An 18,399-nucleotide genomic window follows, 5' to 3' on the forward strand; every position below is an offset into this window, starting at 1 on the left:
TCTCCCCGCTCTCCTCTTTCCGGGAGAGGACGACAGGTGGGGAAGAACGAGGGTGGGCGCGACTAAGCCCTTTGCAATGACTACAGCTAATTATAGGAATTGTGGAAGTGGACCCAAGAATACTGAACTCCCAGCCCACCCACTGCCTCAACTGCGATCCTGAAGAATTCGTTGCTGGAGGGGACCCAGCTCGGCCCCTGGGTTGGGGGTGGGGGGAGGCGTGGGAGACAGGCGGAGGGCGGAGACCAGCGTTGCCCCGCCCCCAGCTAGGCGGTGACCAGTAGGCGGCACCGCGGCGCCCTGCTTTCATTTAGGGAGCAGCCTCGGGAACATCGTGCGCTGTGCCCTAGCTGAAATCGAAGGCCCGCGGCGAGATGAGCCGGGCGCCGGCGTTCCTGAGCGCCGCCGAGGTGCTGGAGCACCTCCGCAGCTCCAGCCTCCTCATCCCGCCTTTGGAGGCGGCTCTGGCCAACTTCTCCAGCGGCCCCGACGGAGGCGTCATGCAGCCGGTGCGCACCGTGGTGCCGGTGGCCAAGCACAGGGGGTGAGTGAGAAAGGCGGGGGCCAGGTGCTGGAGAAACTGGAAACGGGGAAGGGAAGGCACGCGAAGGGAATCAGCGGGAGAAAGGAATAGAGGGCTCGTCTAAATTATTGCTAGTAACAGTTGCCACCTAATATTTGCGCTAACCACAGTTCCAAGTGGGCGCTTTACAGGCGTTATCTTGTTTAATTCAACACATTCTCCATATAGGTAGATATTGATGCAAGCATTTTACTGATGGGGAAAACTGAGACTTAGGTTAACTTACCCAAGGTTACACAGGTAGTTAGTAGCAGAACTAGGATAGTTTTTCTCATCCAGAGGCCGACTCTTATACTCCGCATACTGCCTAAAGGAAGGACAGAGGAAATGGGGGGAAGGAGGGACAGTAGGGCAGTGACAGAGGAAAGAGAAAGGAACGTACACTGGGACTTGATAGGGCACCCCAGCATTGCTTGGAAGGGGTTGAAGTTATCCCTCTCTCCTTGCAGCTTCCTGGGAGTCATGCCTGCCTACAGTGCTGCAGAAGACGCCCTGACCACCAAGTTGGTCACCTTCTACGAGGGCCACAGCACCATCTCCATGGTGCCCTCCCACCAGGCCACTGTGCTGCTCTTTGAGCCCAGCAATGGCTCCCTTCTGGCGGTGAGCAACTCCCTGCCTGGGATGAAGTGGGGGCCCCTGGGCCCAGAGCTAGCCTGGAAATTAGTTCTCTGAGAGAGCTGGGTGGAGATTTGATGGGGACCACACGTGCCCCTCTCTGACTAATGATGTCTCTGGATACCAGCAACAATGAAGGGTGTCTGTGACTGTGTATCTGTTTCCAGGACTTCCTGAGGATGCACAATCCAGCACCAGAGTGCACCTGCTACTTGAAGTGTGTGACAGTGTGGAAGTAATAATCTCATCATTCTTGTAGATGCTCTTGCCCTGTCCCAGTTACTCCAATATACAGTTCATGAAACTCAGTAGCCAAGGAAACATTTATTTAGTGACTTCTCTAGTGGAAGAAAAGGAGTGTCCTATAATCCCTGGGAGGCTTTTCTGAGAGATACACAGTCACTGGTTTTAACGGTTCATGGTAGTACCAAAATACAGCAGTAGCTCATTCATTGAGCACTTTGTATGTATCAGGCATGGAGGACTCGACTTGTATTAACTCTCCTAATACCTAGAAGCACTCTGTGAGGTAAGTAATATCATTAGCTCCCTTTTCCAGATGAGGAAGCTGAGTCACAGAGCAACTATGCCCATCTTACCCAGGTTTACCTAACTAAATAAGTGGCATGGCTGGACTGCAGACCTACTCAGTGTAAGCCCAGGGTCTATACTCTCTGGAGACTGTGTCTACTGCCTTTCTAACTGCCACTTACTGAGCACTTACCATGTGCCAGAGAAGAGAATTTGATCTCATTCAATTGTGGCAACATTCCTCTGTGGGAGTTTTTCTTTCACACCCCACTCCCAATTTCTGTTGAGGACTCTGAACCTCAGAGTAGTGGAGCCACTTTGCTGGAGGTCACACAGCTGCTTAGCCAAAGGCCCAAGAATCATTGCTAGGCCTGCCTGATGACGGAGTTTGTACGAACTTGTACTCTGAACCCATGTGCTCTGTGCCCTCCAAGCTGGCTCTGAGACCAGGCAGTTGCGTTGTTAGCTGGGTCAGTCTCCTTCATTCCACCCATAGGTCTGGATCTTTAAATCCTCTCTCCTGAATTTCTGGCTCCCCAAGGAACCTGGCTGTACATCACTGCTCTGGGGAGACTGTGTAGCCCTACCCAACCTATACTCATTCTGAGGAGATGACATTCATACCACTACCAGTGGTGGTTCCCCCAGAAAGTGGGACCGGCTCAGGCTTTTAAACTGAATGACAAGACCTTAGATCCTTCCTGAATCTGCTCAGTAGTAAGTGATTCACTTCCTTGTCTACAAAATGGAATACTGATACTACCTGGGGAGCAACTAAGATAAATAACTTAAAAACAGGAGAATAACACAAAGGATGGTGGTTATTTTTAGCCAAACATAATTCAGAATCCCCTGGGGAGCTTTTGAAAACAAGGGTGTCTGGATGCCTCCCTTAGAGAGATTCCCTGGGCATCTGTATCTTCACAAAGCTCCCCACATGTGTGGTAAGAGTTAAGAGCCAGGTAGAATTTCAGTTAAGAGGTAGAATTTCATGGCCCTTGCACAGATGTCATATGACTTACTCTAATTCCTCAAATTGTTCCTTCATCTGGTGTTTTGAGAGACCCAGGGCAAGAAAATAAAATGGGCAATTCTTGAAGGCTCATCGTGTGCTAGATATTTACATTTATGTGAGTGCTTTAATCCTCACCAAAGTCTTCTGAATGGTTGGCATTGTCTTTGTTTTTACAGGTGAGCCAAATGGTACTTAGAGATTAAGATATTTCTTCAAAGGTGCATTTCTCATAAGCGGAAAAATTAGCTCCAGATCTGACAGCAAGCCTGTGCTCTTTGTAGGATACTGTGATACTTCCTGACGCTGCTCTTTTTGAGCTGTTTCTTTCTGCTTAAGTCGTGGCTAGGGTTGCCCCTCGCTCACTGCCTCTCCTTTCCTCCAAGGTCATGGATGGAAATGTCATCACCGCAAAGAGAACAGCTGCAGTATCTGCCATCGCCACTAAGGTAAGATTAGTGCCAGCCTGTGTTGTTGGGGTTTGCTGGAGAGCGGGGTTGAGTGCCTCAAGCTTGAAAGCCTAAGGGAGAAGTGAGGGACTTACTTCGGTATTCTTTTGGACATAACTGGAACTCCATAAGCCAAAAATGGGATGTCAGATGAGCACAGGGATTCATGAAACTATTAACTACCACTTAATGAGCACCACTAGATTCCGGGGACCCTACATACCTTATTCCTTATCTTCACATCAACCTTGCAAAGGAGATAGGATGATCTCCATTTGCCACATTTAGGGAATGTGGCTCAGAGAGGTTATGTGAGTTGCCCAAGATCACACAGCTACTGAGAAGCAGAGCAAGAATTTAAAATTTGACTTCTATGACCCCCAGGACTGCTTTGTTGCCCCCTGCCCCCGTACTACACTGCTCCTGGTAAATCAGGGTAGTCGCTGCATAGGCCAAAGCCAATCCTGCACAAGAAGCAGAGGGGGAGCTGAAGAGATCCAAGTGCACTCACGTATTCATTCAGCTAGTACCGCCTGAGATCCTACTATATGTTGGGCACTGTTCTAAACATCAGGGATATGGCAGTGAACAAAACAGAGAGTGGCACATGGGGGTTTAAGACAACACACAAGATGAAAAGTGAAACACACAGTTTGGTTTGCTAAGAAAATAATTAACCAACAACAAACTCCTTTTGAGTTAATAACATGCTAGGATTTGCTTTTAAAAAAACCCACTACCGACAAAAAACAGATAGTGTGCTGCATGAAAATAAAGCAGAGTCGAGAATACTGGGGAGGGGTGACCTTCCGAATTACCCACGGAAGATCTCATTCACCAAGAAGGTGACATTTGAGTAAAAACTGAAGGAAGTAAGTGGGGGAAGGGGCACTCTTCAGGCGAAAGGGAAAGCAAGTGAAGGGGGCGATGATGTTCCTGAGCACTGTCAGGGCATCCTACAAAAAAAGCAGTATCTTTAGAGGTTAGGGTTACGGAGAAGAGACTTGGAAAGCTGGGTGTCTTTCACGTGAGATGGGAATGTATACGGTTTGCTGAGCTGGTTTAGGAGTTTATGAGGAATGAGCATAAAGAGGTGTGGGGTCTAGGGAGCAGCAGAGACCAGGTGTTCAGATTGTGAGAGTGTTAAGGTCTTCTAAACACAAGATGGGGAGGGAAGAATGTAAGGATTAACCTGAGAATTGTGTAGGAAGGGGGCAGATCACACACCTGGATGAAATGGTTTTTTGAAGCATATCCAGACCCAACTCAGGCTGAAATAGTCAAGGGACTCCTTGAGATATATATAATCTCACTGGTACAATTACTGCCTTTCATTTATTTGTAAAGGACTCTGGTCTTTTTCAGAAGAGCTTCCAACCCATTGTCTTGATGTATCTTTCGGTTTCTGTGAGGGAGGGAGAACAAGTATTATTGGCCTCATTTCGTCCTAGAGATGGAGACTAGGACTTCCCGAAGTCATATAACCCACGTAGCTATGGGATCTTCTGAGACTGCCTGGTCTTCATGGCCCAGGTCTGTGGTTTCCAACTCAAGCTACGCAGCAGCCATCACCTGGGGAATGTCTTTAAAAATTCAGATCCCCAAAACACAGATTTGAAATCACTAAGGGTGGGGCCCAAGAAAATGATTGTTGTGTTGTTTTTTTTTTTTTTTTAATAGTCTCTGGTTACTTCTGATGATCAACCAGGTTTGAAAACCAAAATCTTGTAGACCCAGCTCCCAGTTACACCGTGGTTTTTTTTTTTTTGTTTGTTTTTTTTTTTGCATTGATAAAAATCTGCACTCCCATAAGAGTTGAGAATCATTGAGCTGATGCTTCAGAGTTTAGGCTGCAACTTCCCAGCTTTATGCCCAGGGTGCAGATGGGTTATTTCAATAAGGAACTAAAGGTCTATTATACTTTTTGCCCTGGAAGAGAGAGTGTTTTCTTTTCCACCACTTCTCATTCATTTAGGGCCTTGGGGAGGAGGATGAGAAGTATAAGAGGTTCTCGGGTTTGTCAGTCACTGCAACTTCTTTGCATTTGGATTGCACATACCCTGAGTTGTGGATTCTGACATGCTTTTTCAAGGTGACAGTACATATCAGAGTTTATCCCTGGCATGCATTTATTCGGCAAATAATTGAGTGCCCACTAGAGGCCAGGCCCAGTGCTCAGTCTGGGGCATAGAATGATAAGTAAAACCAGATACAGTACCTGCCATCATGGAACACAAGAGTCTATTTGGGGAAACAGATATTAACCCAAAGATCACACCAATACCTGTGAAACTATTACCTAGACAAATACATCGAGTGTAAGAGGTGAAGTGCAATGAGAGTGTGTAACAGGAGGTCTGTGGGATTTGGAAAGGCTCTTCTGGTGGAAGGGATATCTGATGAGAGATATGAAGGATGGGAGGAGTTACTTGTGAAGGACAGAGAGAAAAATATTCCATGCATAGTAAAGAACCTGTGCAAAGGCCCTGTGGTTGATGGTAGCACACGTGCTTGGGAATTTGCAAAGAAGCCGGTGTGGCTGAAGGACAGGAATTGCAGAGGAACATGGCCTGAGAGGGGGCTGGAGAGATGACAGGGCTACATCTAGTGCTGTTCATTAGCAAATGCAGATGACACACTTCCAAGCTCTTTAAGTAAGAAACCTAGCGGATTCATATACATGTTTTTAATTATTTGCATGCTATGGGAAAAAGAATGAAGTACCACTAATCCTGCTATTATTTAATACATCTTATAAATGTTATGCTATTTAGGAAAAGAGATGTCTATCAATAATGTCTAACATTATTACCAAGGCAACAAATTATCAAGTAAGACAATCAATCAGAATTAGAGATTTAGTTTCACAAGTTGAAGGTTTGTTTTACAGGACACTGCAATGATTTCTAAAGCCCAAGTGTACTTCAAAGAATAGATTCATATTAACTAAGAACAGGAAAAAAATTGATTTAGTAAAGGAAAAATCACCTAATTCTCCTTGTTGGATAAGAGCATAACATTGCTTGTTTTGTTGATATTGTAATTTTGAAAACTTCCCAAGTCAGATACTTTGAACTATATTTTATGGCACAAAATGGTATCTCTCCTTCTGTAGCTACAGGAGAGATGAACATCTGCTACTATTTCTGTGACTCCTTTTTGCTAGTAATTAGTAATTAAAGAGACTTTCGCTTTTAGGATTACATTCCAGAAATTCAATAATTGATATTGAAGAAAGAACAGACTCAAATTTTACTGAATGAAATACAGAAAAGGCAGAAGAGGTTCTTTCTTTCTTTCTCTCTCTCTCTCTCCCCCTGCCTTCCTCTCTCTCTCTCTCTCTCTCTTTTTTTTTAAGTAGGCTTCATGTCTAGCATGGAGCCCAGTGTGGGGCTTGAACTCACAACCCTGAGATCAAGACCTGAACTGAGATCAAGGGTCGAATGCTCAACTGACTGAGACACCCAGGCACCCCACAAGAGGCTCTTATTTAATATGGATGGTGTGCCAGTAGGTCTCAACCCCGAATGATTTTTGCCACCTGTCCCAGGGACATTTAGCAATATCTGGAGACATTTTTGGTTTTGTCACAACTAGGGGAAGTAGGAGACGCTACAAGTATCAAATGGATAGAGGCCAGCGATGCTGCTGAACATCCTGTAATACACAGGAGAGCCCATCCACCCGTTTCTGCTGACAAAGAATTATCCAGTCCAAATGTCAGTCATGCTGAGGTTCAGGAACCCTGCTTTACTTCCTACACATAATAGGAGATTTGTGCCAAATCTGTGCAAATGAGACTGTCTCTGCCCTCATGGGCTTACAGATCAGTACAAGAAAATAAATCTTAAAGAAATAAGTGCTGTGAAGGGATGACTTCTATCAGGGAGGTCAGGAAGATTTCACCTTAGAGGTGATACTTGATATGAGTTGATCATAGAACCCCACTCCCAAACACAGACACATGTACATCCTTAGCAGGTGCCACAAATGACAGGTCTACATTCCTCTTTAAAGGAAGATGGAGGCTGAGAAAGGATCAGCAGTGGGCTTCGAAAATATAATGGAGAGACTTGAGTTGCAAGGAAGGGCCCATGGATTCCAGGTAGCTCTTAGAAGTAACTCAGGGCTCTGAGGAGTGGGTGTGGCCTATCATGTCCCCAGGATGGGGTGGCACAGGAGAAAGAATGTGGTCTTTGGAGAATGAAGGGTGTGGTTTTTGGAGACCCATTGTGCCATTTAATAGTTGTAGGACCCTGCGAGTTACTTAACCTCTCTGGACCCCAATTTCTTCATCTAGAAGAGGAGGATAAAAATAGGAGTGCCTTGCTCACAGGGTGATTGCCTGGACTAAATGAGACCATGAGGGTAAAGCATTGGCATATATTAGGGGCTCCCTGAAGGCTCCTTCCTCCCCTCCACACTCTGCAGAGGAGAAACTGAAACACGAAATATCATCTCCTTCATTGCCCAAGAGATAGTGAGGGAGCTAAAGATAGGGCCAAAGACACCTGGTACTCAGACTGTGTTTGTTCTTCACCTGGCTGCTCTGTCTCCCTTGACCTTTGCCACCTGGTTTCTCTCAAATAGTTTTTGAAACCACCCAGCAGTGAAGTGTTGTGCATCCTTGGGGCTGGGGTCCAGGCCTATAGCCACTACGAGGTCTTCACAGAACAGTTCTCCTTCAAAGAGGTAAGTCCAGGGAAGGCTAGGGGAGAAGAGGAGAGGGAGCGATCATGACCTTAATCTATACTCCTTCACTGCAACATGGGCGATTCTGAAATAGTTAGGTCAAGAGTCTGATCTAGACCATTCTTGTTTTTTTTAATGTTTATTTTTTTGTTCATGAGAGAGAAAGAGAGAATGCCTGCGTGCCTGCGTGCTAGCAGGGGAGGGGCAGAGAGAAAGAGGGAGACAGAGAATCCCAAGCAGGCCCCACACTGTCGGCACGGAGCCTGATGTGGGCTCGATCCCACGAACCGTGAGATCATGACCTGAGCCGAAATCAAGAGTTGGACGCTTAACCAACAGAGCCACCCAGGCACACCCATAGGGGATGATTTAAATAACCTTACCCCAGAGTGGCTCAACTTTCCCCTGGCACCAATGAAACATAATGAAACATAAACAGACAAACAATCATGGCACCAATGTCCCTCTTGTTACCCCCAATGAAGGTGAGGATATGGAACCGCACCAAAGAACATGCAGAGAAGTTTGCAGACACAGTTCAAGGAGAGGTACAGGTCTGTTCGTCGGTCCAGGAGGCGGTGACAGGTGCAGATGTGATCATCACAGTCACCATGGCAACAGAGCCCATTTTGTTTGGTGAATGGGTGAAGCCGGGGGCTCACATCAATGGTAAGCAGAGTGGCTCCCGGAGCCGTGGGTAGATGGTGGCCATAGTTGTCCCTGGGCTGAACCAAGTGGCTGCATCTGCAGAGCTATTTTCCTCATGCAAACGACCAAGCTTTTTAAGGCCCTCAGGAACATGTGATCCCTGAAAAACAATATTCACTCAAAACTTTGAAACAAAAATCCTAAACCAGAAGCTTATACATTTAAGTTCTATAAAATGTAACATTTTGGCAAGTGATCAGTCACAGCCAAGTTCTTAAATGTAATGGAGTTTAAATTACAAAAGTCAAATGATTCCTTCTTTCTTAAAAATACTTAGAATTACCCCCTGAAAAAGTTTTTTTTTTAAATTATAGCACAAAAGACATTTAATATGACATGTGGATGCTATTTAATATGTGTGATAGGATGGGTGGGACTCCAACCATGAGAGTTCCTGGGGCTTCTGAGGATTCTCAAATGACTCTGGAGGTTATAGCAAGAGCTGGTCTCTGTCGAATATTTACTATTGCAGGTGCTGTTCTAAAGTCTTTATTTGTATTACATCATTCAATCCTTACAACAACCTTATGAGGTAGGAGATATTCTTATCATTACCTTCATTTTATAGGTGGGTAAACCAAGGCATAGAGAGATTAAGTAACTTGCCCAAAGTCAGAGGTTCTTAGTGGTAGAGCTGGGATCTGAACTGAGGCAATCTACCATCAGAGCACAAGCTCTTCAATTTTACTACTCTCTATTATCTTCCAAAAAGAAGACTGGAATCTGGTGAGCAAGGAGGGCAAATACTAGGGGTTTAAACACGTTTTCAGTGCCCTCTGTTCTGGTGACAGCCACCTGGCGTGAACTCAGAAGCTAAGAATTCTGTACACATTGGCAGAGATCAGGCAGAAGCCCAGTGTCATGGTTGTGCATCCAATCACAAATGTGTCCTGAATCCCTACCATGTGACAGGCACTATTCTAGATGCTGGGGAGGCCAAAATAAGCCAGCACTCGGGGACATTTGCTTTCCTGATGCTTACATTCAGGTGAAAGGAAATCGACAACAAACAGGTAAGCAAATAGATGGACTAGATGGTTCCAGGTAAAGAGAAGTTCTGTGAAGGAAACCAGTGTGTGGCTTGTCTGAGGAATGGGCCAACGCGAAGTGAAGGTCTCAGCTTGTGTGGGACTGGTGTTAAAATGATGTGAGTCCAGAGGGTAGGCAGGCAAGAGATGGGTCAGTTCTGGCTTGTGACAGTAAGACCATTTCTGGAGGGACTCGGGAAATCAAAAGAAACCAGTTCTTGGTAAAATGGACAAGAGCTGAATGTTCAGCCAGACTGACTTGATTTTTTTCTTTTTCAGCTTAAAGCAGTACATATGTATTATCTTGCAGTTTCTGTGGTTTTGGGGGTCTGGGCATGGGTTAGCTGGGACCTCTGCTCACACAAGGAGGAAATCAAGGTGTTGTCTGAGCTGCGGTCTCATCTAGAGCTCAGAGCCCTCTTCCAGGGCTAGGTGGATGCTTCACACTGTTAAGAGAGGAATACTGGTTTCCTGGGGGCTGTTCTCAGCTCCTGGAGGCTGTCCACGTTCCTTGTATGGCCGTTTCATCCTCAAAGCCAACAACAGAGAATCTCTCTCACACTGTGACTCTCCAGGAAGTGCTGCCTAAATCTTGAGTCCAGGCATCCCTTCTATTTCCCTAGCCCAAAGACAAAATTGGCTTAGGCGTTTACAGAGGCATCAAATATATTTCAGAAAAGTATGTTACAAGTGTGGTTGACAGGGAGACACCAACAACAGATTTTACTTACTTTACAGCTTGGCTAAGAGATAGGCCTGATTTCACCCCCCGCCCTGCACCCTCTCCCCACTGCCCCAGCTGGGGTCTGACCCTCACCCATTCTTGCTCCACTGGAGCAAGGCCAGGGCCCAGACTGAGTGAGACCCCTCCCTTCACTGCCTGGCCCACCTCCATCTGCCCAAGTGGCCTCACAGGACCCTTTGAAAACTCCCCTTGCTCAGAAGAACTGGGGCAGGAGAGGGTTGGGGAGGGGGGATGCAAGTGCAATGAGAAGAGGTGGCTTGAGAGGCTAGGGTTTTTCCCACCAGCTTATGATTTATTTACGAGCTTCATTTAGTTAGTGCTTTTGTTCTACAGAACTCCCCACACAAATGCCCTTCGAGAAGGACATTTTTACACCAATCTCTTTGAAAATTAGAGTAGGGGACAACAGCAGGAGAGGAAACAAGTAGAGAAAACTGGACACAATGTGGGAAGGCACATAAATGCCGCCTTATGTGGGTGCAAGGCTTTATAACGGTTTCCAAAGACTAGCTGGCCATGGGCTGGATCCAGCCAGCAGATGTGTTTTGTTTGGACCATAGTGTGCTCTAAAAATCAAGAAATAACACATGCAAATAGATTTCCTGCTTCTCTTTAAAAAAAATAATAAAAGGAAGAAGGGGAGAATATCTAACAGCGGCCCTGCATTCTCACATGGCCACAATTAGCTGGAGATGAATGGTGGCTGCCCTGTTTACAAGGGCCAGCTTTCTTCTGTGTACCAAGGGCTCCACCATTTCCAGTCCAGCCCCTCTGACCAGCTTTGCTCATGTTCCTTACCTGCCTTGTCTTGTGGACTTTTGGTGGCAGCCTCTGTGTTATCCTACGTGCCGGTGCCAGGAGGCATGATTCCTTGGATTCATCATTATGCTGCTGGGCTCACTGCAAAGGATGTGATATCTCGGTGCCAGGATGGAGCCAGTTTCCTCTCTACTGGGGCTTCTCCGTGAGCCTGGCACTGGGCTCCTTTGTCATGAGTGAAGAGAGAAATGGTTGGGGGTGAGGAGTGGGAAGGATTCAGAACCAAGCAGATTGATAGAAGATGGAGGAGTGTAGGGTGTGAATAAGCTGTAAGTGATGTCTCTATTCCCAGAATTTTATAAAGAGGTCACTGCCCCCAGTAAACAAACAGAAAAGGCATCAAAGGGCCCCAGGAGCACGTCTTAGATACACAACCATGGCCAACACCTTCGGTTCTTTGAGCCTCCTTTGTGCACCTTGTAAATGGAAATCAGACATGAAGCGTACTTGTGAGGATTATAAATAAAATGTGCGAAACATCCCACAGATAGCAGGCAGCCAATAAATGAATGCTAAGTTGCCTCAAAATCTCTTAGAAAGATCTTGGTATGAAATGCAAAAAAAAAAAAAAAGACAGGCATTATTCTTATTGATGAGTGTTCAGTCTTGCTGATTGGGGGGGCTGGCATTGGGAAATGAGGCATCCCAAATCTGAGTGTTCCCCTGTGTTCTGTGTCACCTCCTTTTCCCCACCCCTCCTCCACTTTTTGGCACGTGTAGTGTCCCTTGCCTCTATTTCTGGGTTCAGGGTCCGTTTTGCTGTCTCTTAGCCATTGGAGCGAGCAGACCCGACTGGAGAGAGCTGGACGACGAGCTGATGAAACAGGCTGTGCTGTATGTGGATTCCCAAGAGGCTGCCCTGAAAGAGTCTGGAGATGTCCTCCTGTCAGGGGTGAGCCTCTCCTCCTGGTGGGCTGCTGTCCAGCTGGCCTCACCTGGATGCCAGGGTTTCATTAACCTTCCCTGCCGTTTGGACTGTTCCAGACCTCAGTCACTCCTACCTCTTTGTGGGGTGACAGCCCCTAAATATCTCTCAACCCTTTCTAATCCCCTTCTGGAATAATGTGGCCATTATGTTAATGACATGTGTTTTCCTGTCCCCTTTGCCTGGAGAACGGCTTGATGGATTTTTCCCATCGGACTGAGCTGTCCTATGAAGCAGTAAGATTGGGAGATAAGTGGCTGGCAACCTTCCCAATGTGGCCAACAAAGTAAGACTGGGGTTGGCCACGTTCTGGCCTTATTCTTCTGTAATCGGAACATAGGAGCAAGAAGAGGGCTGCCAAAATGAGCGTTAAGATAAGAATATGCTTATTTCCTCACTGACAGACTGTCTTGGCTGGATGTTCTCCTGGCTACAAACTTGAATCTCTGCATTCATGGTATATCACAAAGGCGGATGTTATGCAAAAAAAAAAAAAAAATATATATATATGTGTGTGTGTGTGTGTGTGTGTATATTATATTATGATTATATATTATACAATAATTATAATATAATTATATTTTATGTTATATATAATATGTATGTGTTATATATAATTATAATTATATTATAATAACATATATAACACATATTATATATATTATATATAATATATATGTGTTATATATATAATTATAATATACTTATATATATATATATACATATGTAACACATATATATATTATATATATCCTTTTTTTAATGGGGGGAGCCAGTTTACAAATGGTCTTTTTGTCAAGAAACTCATCCAGTTCTGGGTGCTCTCCCTGCCCCTGCTTCAGAACCTGGCCAGAGCAGACACTGGCTCCATGGCCCCCGGATCAGTGTGTGTTCATTTCACAGGCTGAGATCTTTGCTGAGCTGGGAGAAGTGGTGAGGGGAGTCAAGCCAGCGCACTGCGACAAGACCACGGTGTTCAAGTCTCTAGGTAAGGACTGTTGCTCCCAGGGCACACTCCAGCCAGAGCACAAGGGCAGGCTTGCCCATTGGTGCAAAGGGGAATGAGTCACTGGACTCTGTATTTGAGTCATGAAATCTGTCATTTGAGTCAATTATTTATGTGTGTTAGCACAGTAGGTAGTAAGCCCATGAACTCTGGAACTGGGTGGTCCTGGGTGGGATTCCCTTCTCTGCCATTCCCTGGATATGCGCCTTTGGGCAAGTGACCTCACTCCATCTGAGCCACGGTATCTTCACTACCTGTTCCCTTCAGTGTTTATGAGAATTAAGTGACATGTGTATGTGTGTAAAATGATTTGTATACAGCAAGTGTCAGCAGGAAATCATTTGGACTTAGATCTAAATGAAAGTCAGAAGAAGGTATCCTTCAGAGGTGGGGGTAAGGATGTTTAAAGACAGGGAGCTTGGGGCGCCTGGGTGGCTCAGTCAGTTGAGCGTCTGACTTTGACTCAGGTCATGATCTCACAGTTCATGGGTTCAAGCCCTGCGTCAGGCTCTGTGCTGACAGCTCAGAACCTGGAGCCTGCTTCAGATTCTGTGCGTGTGTGTCTCTCTCTCTGCCCCTTCCCTGCTTGTGCTCTGTCTCTCTCTATCTCTCAAAAGTAAACAAATGTTAAAAAAAAAAATTGTTTTTAAGACAGGGAGCTTAAGGGAAATGGCAGGGAGACCTACCAGAAGAGACCCACCCAGGAAGTGCAGCCTGAGACCCCTTTTTGTCCTTCCTTCCCTACCCTCCTACTTGCTGATTTGATAGGGACTTCCATGGGGAGCCCCGTTACTGACAGAAGCCCAACAAAGGATGGGCTCCCAGTGGCCAGTCTGCCCCTCAGCCCAGCAACTTTACCCCCGACTCGGAGTTAAGGAAATGGACGCACATGATAACAGAGCTGATACACCTAAAATATTGAAATACTCCCAAACTGGTTGATAAATAGTTATTGCCCTGAGCCCCCAAAAATGTCTTCCACCCTTCTCCCAAGATCTTGCCTATTTCCTATGATCAAGAACCCAAAGCTTTAATGCTTGGCAGAACATTAAGAGTACTCTGGCCACCTAGCATCCATGCCAATGGGTCAGTATCCGTGCCTTGCTGCCTTTTAAATATATTTTCAAAATCTCTCATGCACAGGGAGACAGGAAAAAGCAGTGTAAACTTTACCCAGAGCTTGGTTCAAAGACATCACACTGATCCAGTTGTGATGGAAAATTTCAGAGTTCAGAGATCAGAGGTCAGCAACCCCTTCAGCAGACCATACTGCAGAAATCTGCTGTGCCCTTCTGAGCAATTTTTGTTTTCTTGCTTTGGGGATTGGTTTATTGGCACAGCTTTCCATCTAGCAGGTGCATATTAAACACCTATTATGTATCAGACTCCGTACTGGATATAATGGTGACTACAAAAATTAGTAAAAATCAGCCCCTGTCCTTTAAAAACACATACCCACTTGAGGTTAAGCTACATATCCAAAACAATAAGATAAGTGGGGTTGCTGAAGGATGCAGGGTTTGGACTAGACCAAGGGTCTGCAAACTATAGCCTGTGGGCCATACTCGGTCCGCCTCCTGTTTCTGTCCTGCCTTCAAGCTGGGAATAGTTTCTAATCAAATGACTAGAAAACAAAAAAGAAGAAGAATATTTTGTGATGGATGAAAATCACATGAAATTCAAACTTCAGTGTCCATAAAGAAAGTTTTACTGGAACATGGCCAGGGTCGTTTGCTTACCTATCATGTATGACTGCTTTTGCCCCACAATGGCAGAGTTGATTGCAACAGAGACCATAGGGCTTGCAAAGCCTAAATATTGACCATCCGGCTGTTCACAGAAAGTTTTCAGCACACTAAATTAAACTTTGAAGGACATTTAAAATGTGTTTGGTGGGCATTTCTTGCTTAGCATCTTTTCCCTGCTTCACCCTGTCCTTCGCAGACCTTCCAGGCCTAAACTCACCTCTGGATATGAGTACGTTTTACCCCAATGGGCATGGTTAGCAGCACAGACAGTGAGTCAGGAAACTGCCAGTCACAGGGCCTGGACTGTTCCTGGGAATGGTGTTCTGACAAAAAGTGAACCACATTCTGCCCCTTCCAGGAATGGCGGTGGAAGACCTGGTTGCAGCCAAACTAGTGTACGATTCCTGGTCATCTGGCAAATGAAACGAAGGAACTTTGCGTGGAGGTAGATTCAACAGCTCAAGGGATGTTGTTACCAGCTCCCTTTCAATTTCTAGATCAAATGAGGGAACCCGAGGTACAGTGAGCTATAGTTTTGAGCTTATCATGTCTTACCTTAAATAATGAGATCCCCATTTGTGTGTGTAGTTGGAAAGCAAAACTAGGTGGCCATTTCTTCTGTTACACCAGATTATAGTGATGCTCTGTTTCCCCCCGTATTTCACTGCATTTTGTAATTCCTTGAAATAAAGCATTTTCCAAGTCTGCAGTTCTCACTGTGGTCCTTTCTGTCCCCCATGGCAGAGGAAGTGAGGAAAGCAGGTGCTCCCTTTCACTCCCTGGGGGAGTTCCAATGACCATAATTACATTTATTTAAATTATTTAAATTAGTATACAATTCCTGTAACATAAAATTCACCAGTTTAAAGTATACAATTCAATGGTTTTTAGCATGTTCAGAGGGTGCAACCGTCCACTGTCTGATTCCAGAACATCTCATCACTCCCCAAATGAAACCTGGTGCACATTAGCAGTCACTCCTCTTTCCCCCTTTTTCCCAGTCTCTGCCAACGACTGATCTGCTTTCTATCTTTACGGACTTGCCTCTCCTGGACATTTCATATAAATGGAATCATGCTTTATGTAGACTTGTTTCTGGCTTCTCATTATTTAAATTTCAAGGAACAATGGAGCTTCTATATTGGTCAGGACTTCTTTGGTCACAAGTGGTAGAGACCACAACTCAAACTACCCTAGGCAGAATGATTGAAAGAACGAATGAATGAGGAATGGAATGTATTGACTCTTACAATTCAGAAGTACACAGGTAACTGCTCACAGCTACAGCTGTATCCAGGGCTCCAAGTCTCCATAGGACCCAGTGTTGCTCTCTCCATCCCTCAGCTCTGTTTTCTTCAGTGTTGGCTCCATTACCGAGTAACTTTTCCCCTGGCTGTCCTCTTCGGCAACCCTAGCAGAAATGAAGATTATCCCACAACTCGAAGGACCATCTAGGTGATGTGCCCATTTCTGTGCCTAACACTGTAGCTAAATGAGATGGAATACTCTGGCACAGTCCAGTGCCATGTGCCTGTCCCTGAAACAAACACATCCTCCCACTATTCTGATGCCACTATTATCCAGGCCTGGGTCACATGCCCCCATTGAAGTCCAGAGTGGAATTAGTCCACCTGACCACATGAGCTAACAGAAGAGAAGGGGGCTCTTAGCAAAAAGAGGAAGGAATGGGTATTGGGTGGACAAATCTACAGATGTCCACTAAAGTATCAGTGTTGAGAGGTTCATTAGGAATTATCTAGTCCAACCTCCTCGTCTTCCAGATGAGGAAACTGAGGTGTGTTTTCCCTAGCTCCCCCAATTCACTAGCAGAGTTATGTTGCTCTTGTCCTGCCAAAGACCCCTCCCCCATCCGAATCCACTCCCACTCCTAGTCTGGCTATGAGATAAGTCAACAGCAAAGAAAAACATTTTCTGTTGCTTTGTTTTCCTACGCAAACTCCTAACCGTTCTTCATGCTATAGAATGAAGCCACAAGTTCACCCATTCCCCTACTCACCTCCCCTCTGGTAACCATTAGTTGGTTCTCTGTAGGTAAGAATCTGTTTTCTGATTATTTTTTTTTTCCTTTGTTCATTTGTTTCTTAAATTCTACATAGGAGTGAAATCATATGGCTTAGCCACAAGTTTATCATGTTTGCCAGGCTGTCTGGATAGGGGCCTTTGCACTGGAATAAAATATCGATCTGATCTGCTTTTGCACATCTCAAGTGACGATGAAGTCCTTCTGGGGAACTTAATGGTCACAACCCTAAGGGATGTGTAGAGAAGGATGTGTGATAATGGGATTATTCAAAGTGCCTCAATTACAGTAATTTCTCTGACATTGGCCATAGCAACTTCTTTCTAGATATGTCTCCTGAGGCAAGGGAAAGAGAAGCAAGAATAAACTATTGAGAGTACATAAAAATAAAAAGCTTCCGGGGCACCTGGGTGGCTCAGTCAATTAAGCGTCTGACTTCTGTTCAGGTCATGATCTCTCAGTTCATGAGTTTGAGCCCCACCTCAGGCTGTGTGCTGCAGCTCAGAGGCTGGAGCCTGCTTCCAATTCTGTGTCTCCCTCTCTTTCTATCTATGCCTCCCCTACTCACACTCTCTCTCTCTCAAAAATAAATAATAAAAAATTTTAATAAAAAGCTTCTGCACAGCAAAGGAAACAACCAACAAAACTAAAAGACAACCTACTGAATAGGGAAGATATTGCAAATGACATATCCAATAAAGGGTTAGTATCCAAAATATAGAAAGAATTTATACAACTCAACAACCGAAAAACAATACAATTAAAAAATGGGCAGAAAACATGAACAGACATTTCTCCAATGATGACGGAGATGGATAACAGACACATGAAAAGATGCTCAACATTATCAATCATCACAGAAATACAAATCAAAACCACAATGAGATATCACCTCACACCTGTCAGAATGTCTAAAATAAAAAACACAAAAAACAATAAGTGTTGGCAAGGATGCAGAGAAAAAGGAACTATCGTGTACTGTCGGTGGGAACGCAAACTGGTGCAGCCACTGTGGAAAAGAATATGGAGGTTCCTCAAAAAATTTAAAAATAGAACTACTACATGATCCAGTAATACCACTACTGGGTATTGACCCAAAGAAAACAAAAACACTGATTCAAAAAGATATATGTGCCCCTGTGTTTATTGCAGCATTATTTAGAATAGCCAAATTATGGAAGCAGCTCAAGTGTCCATCAATAGATGAATGGAGACTATATATATATGAATATTACTCAGCCATTAAAAAGAATGAAATCTTGCCATTTGCAACAACATGAATGGATCTATAGCATATTATGCTAAGTGAAATAAGTCAGAGAATGACAAATACCATATGACTTCACTCATATGTAGAATTTAAGAAACAAATGAACAAAGGAAAAAAAAGAATCAAAAAACAGACTCTTGCCTACAGAGAACAAACTAATGGTTACCAGAGGGGAGGTGAGTAGGAGAATGGGTGAACAAGGTGAAGGAGATTAAGAGTATATT

At 44.9% G+C, this 18,399-nt stretch overlaps 1 protein-coding gene across 1 annotated transcript; it reads left to right on the forward strand.

Moving 5' to 3' along the window:
• Positions 1 to 286: 286 nt before the first annotated feature.
• On the forward strand, positions 287 to 15,573 carry CRYM (crystallin mu). The gene is made up of 8 exons (XM_060648732.2): positions 287 to 544; positions 1,033 to 1,186; positions 3,131 to 3,193; positions 7,784 to 7,885; positions 8,371 to 8,554; positions 11,956 to 12,077; positions 13,014 to 13,098; positions 15,223 to 15,573. Exons 1-8 carry the CDS (start codon positions 375 to 377, stop codon positions 15,285 to 15,287), a joined length of 945 nt encoding a protein of 314 aa, XP_060504715.1. The 5' UTR covers positions 287 to 374; the 3' UTR covers positions 15,288 to 15,573.
• The last annotated feature ends 2,826 nt before the right edge of the window (positions 15,574 to 18,399 follow it).

The sequence above is a fragment of the Panthera onca genome, chromosome E3 (genome assembly GCF_046562875.1).
Source record: "Panthera onca isolate mPanOnc1 chromosome E3, mPanOnc1 haplotype 2, whole genome shotgun sequence".
Lineage (NCBI taxonomy): Eukaryota > Metazoa > Chordata > Mammalia > Carnivora > Felidae > Panthera > Panthera onca.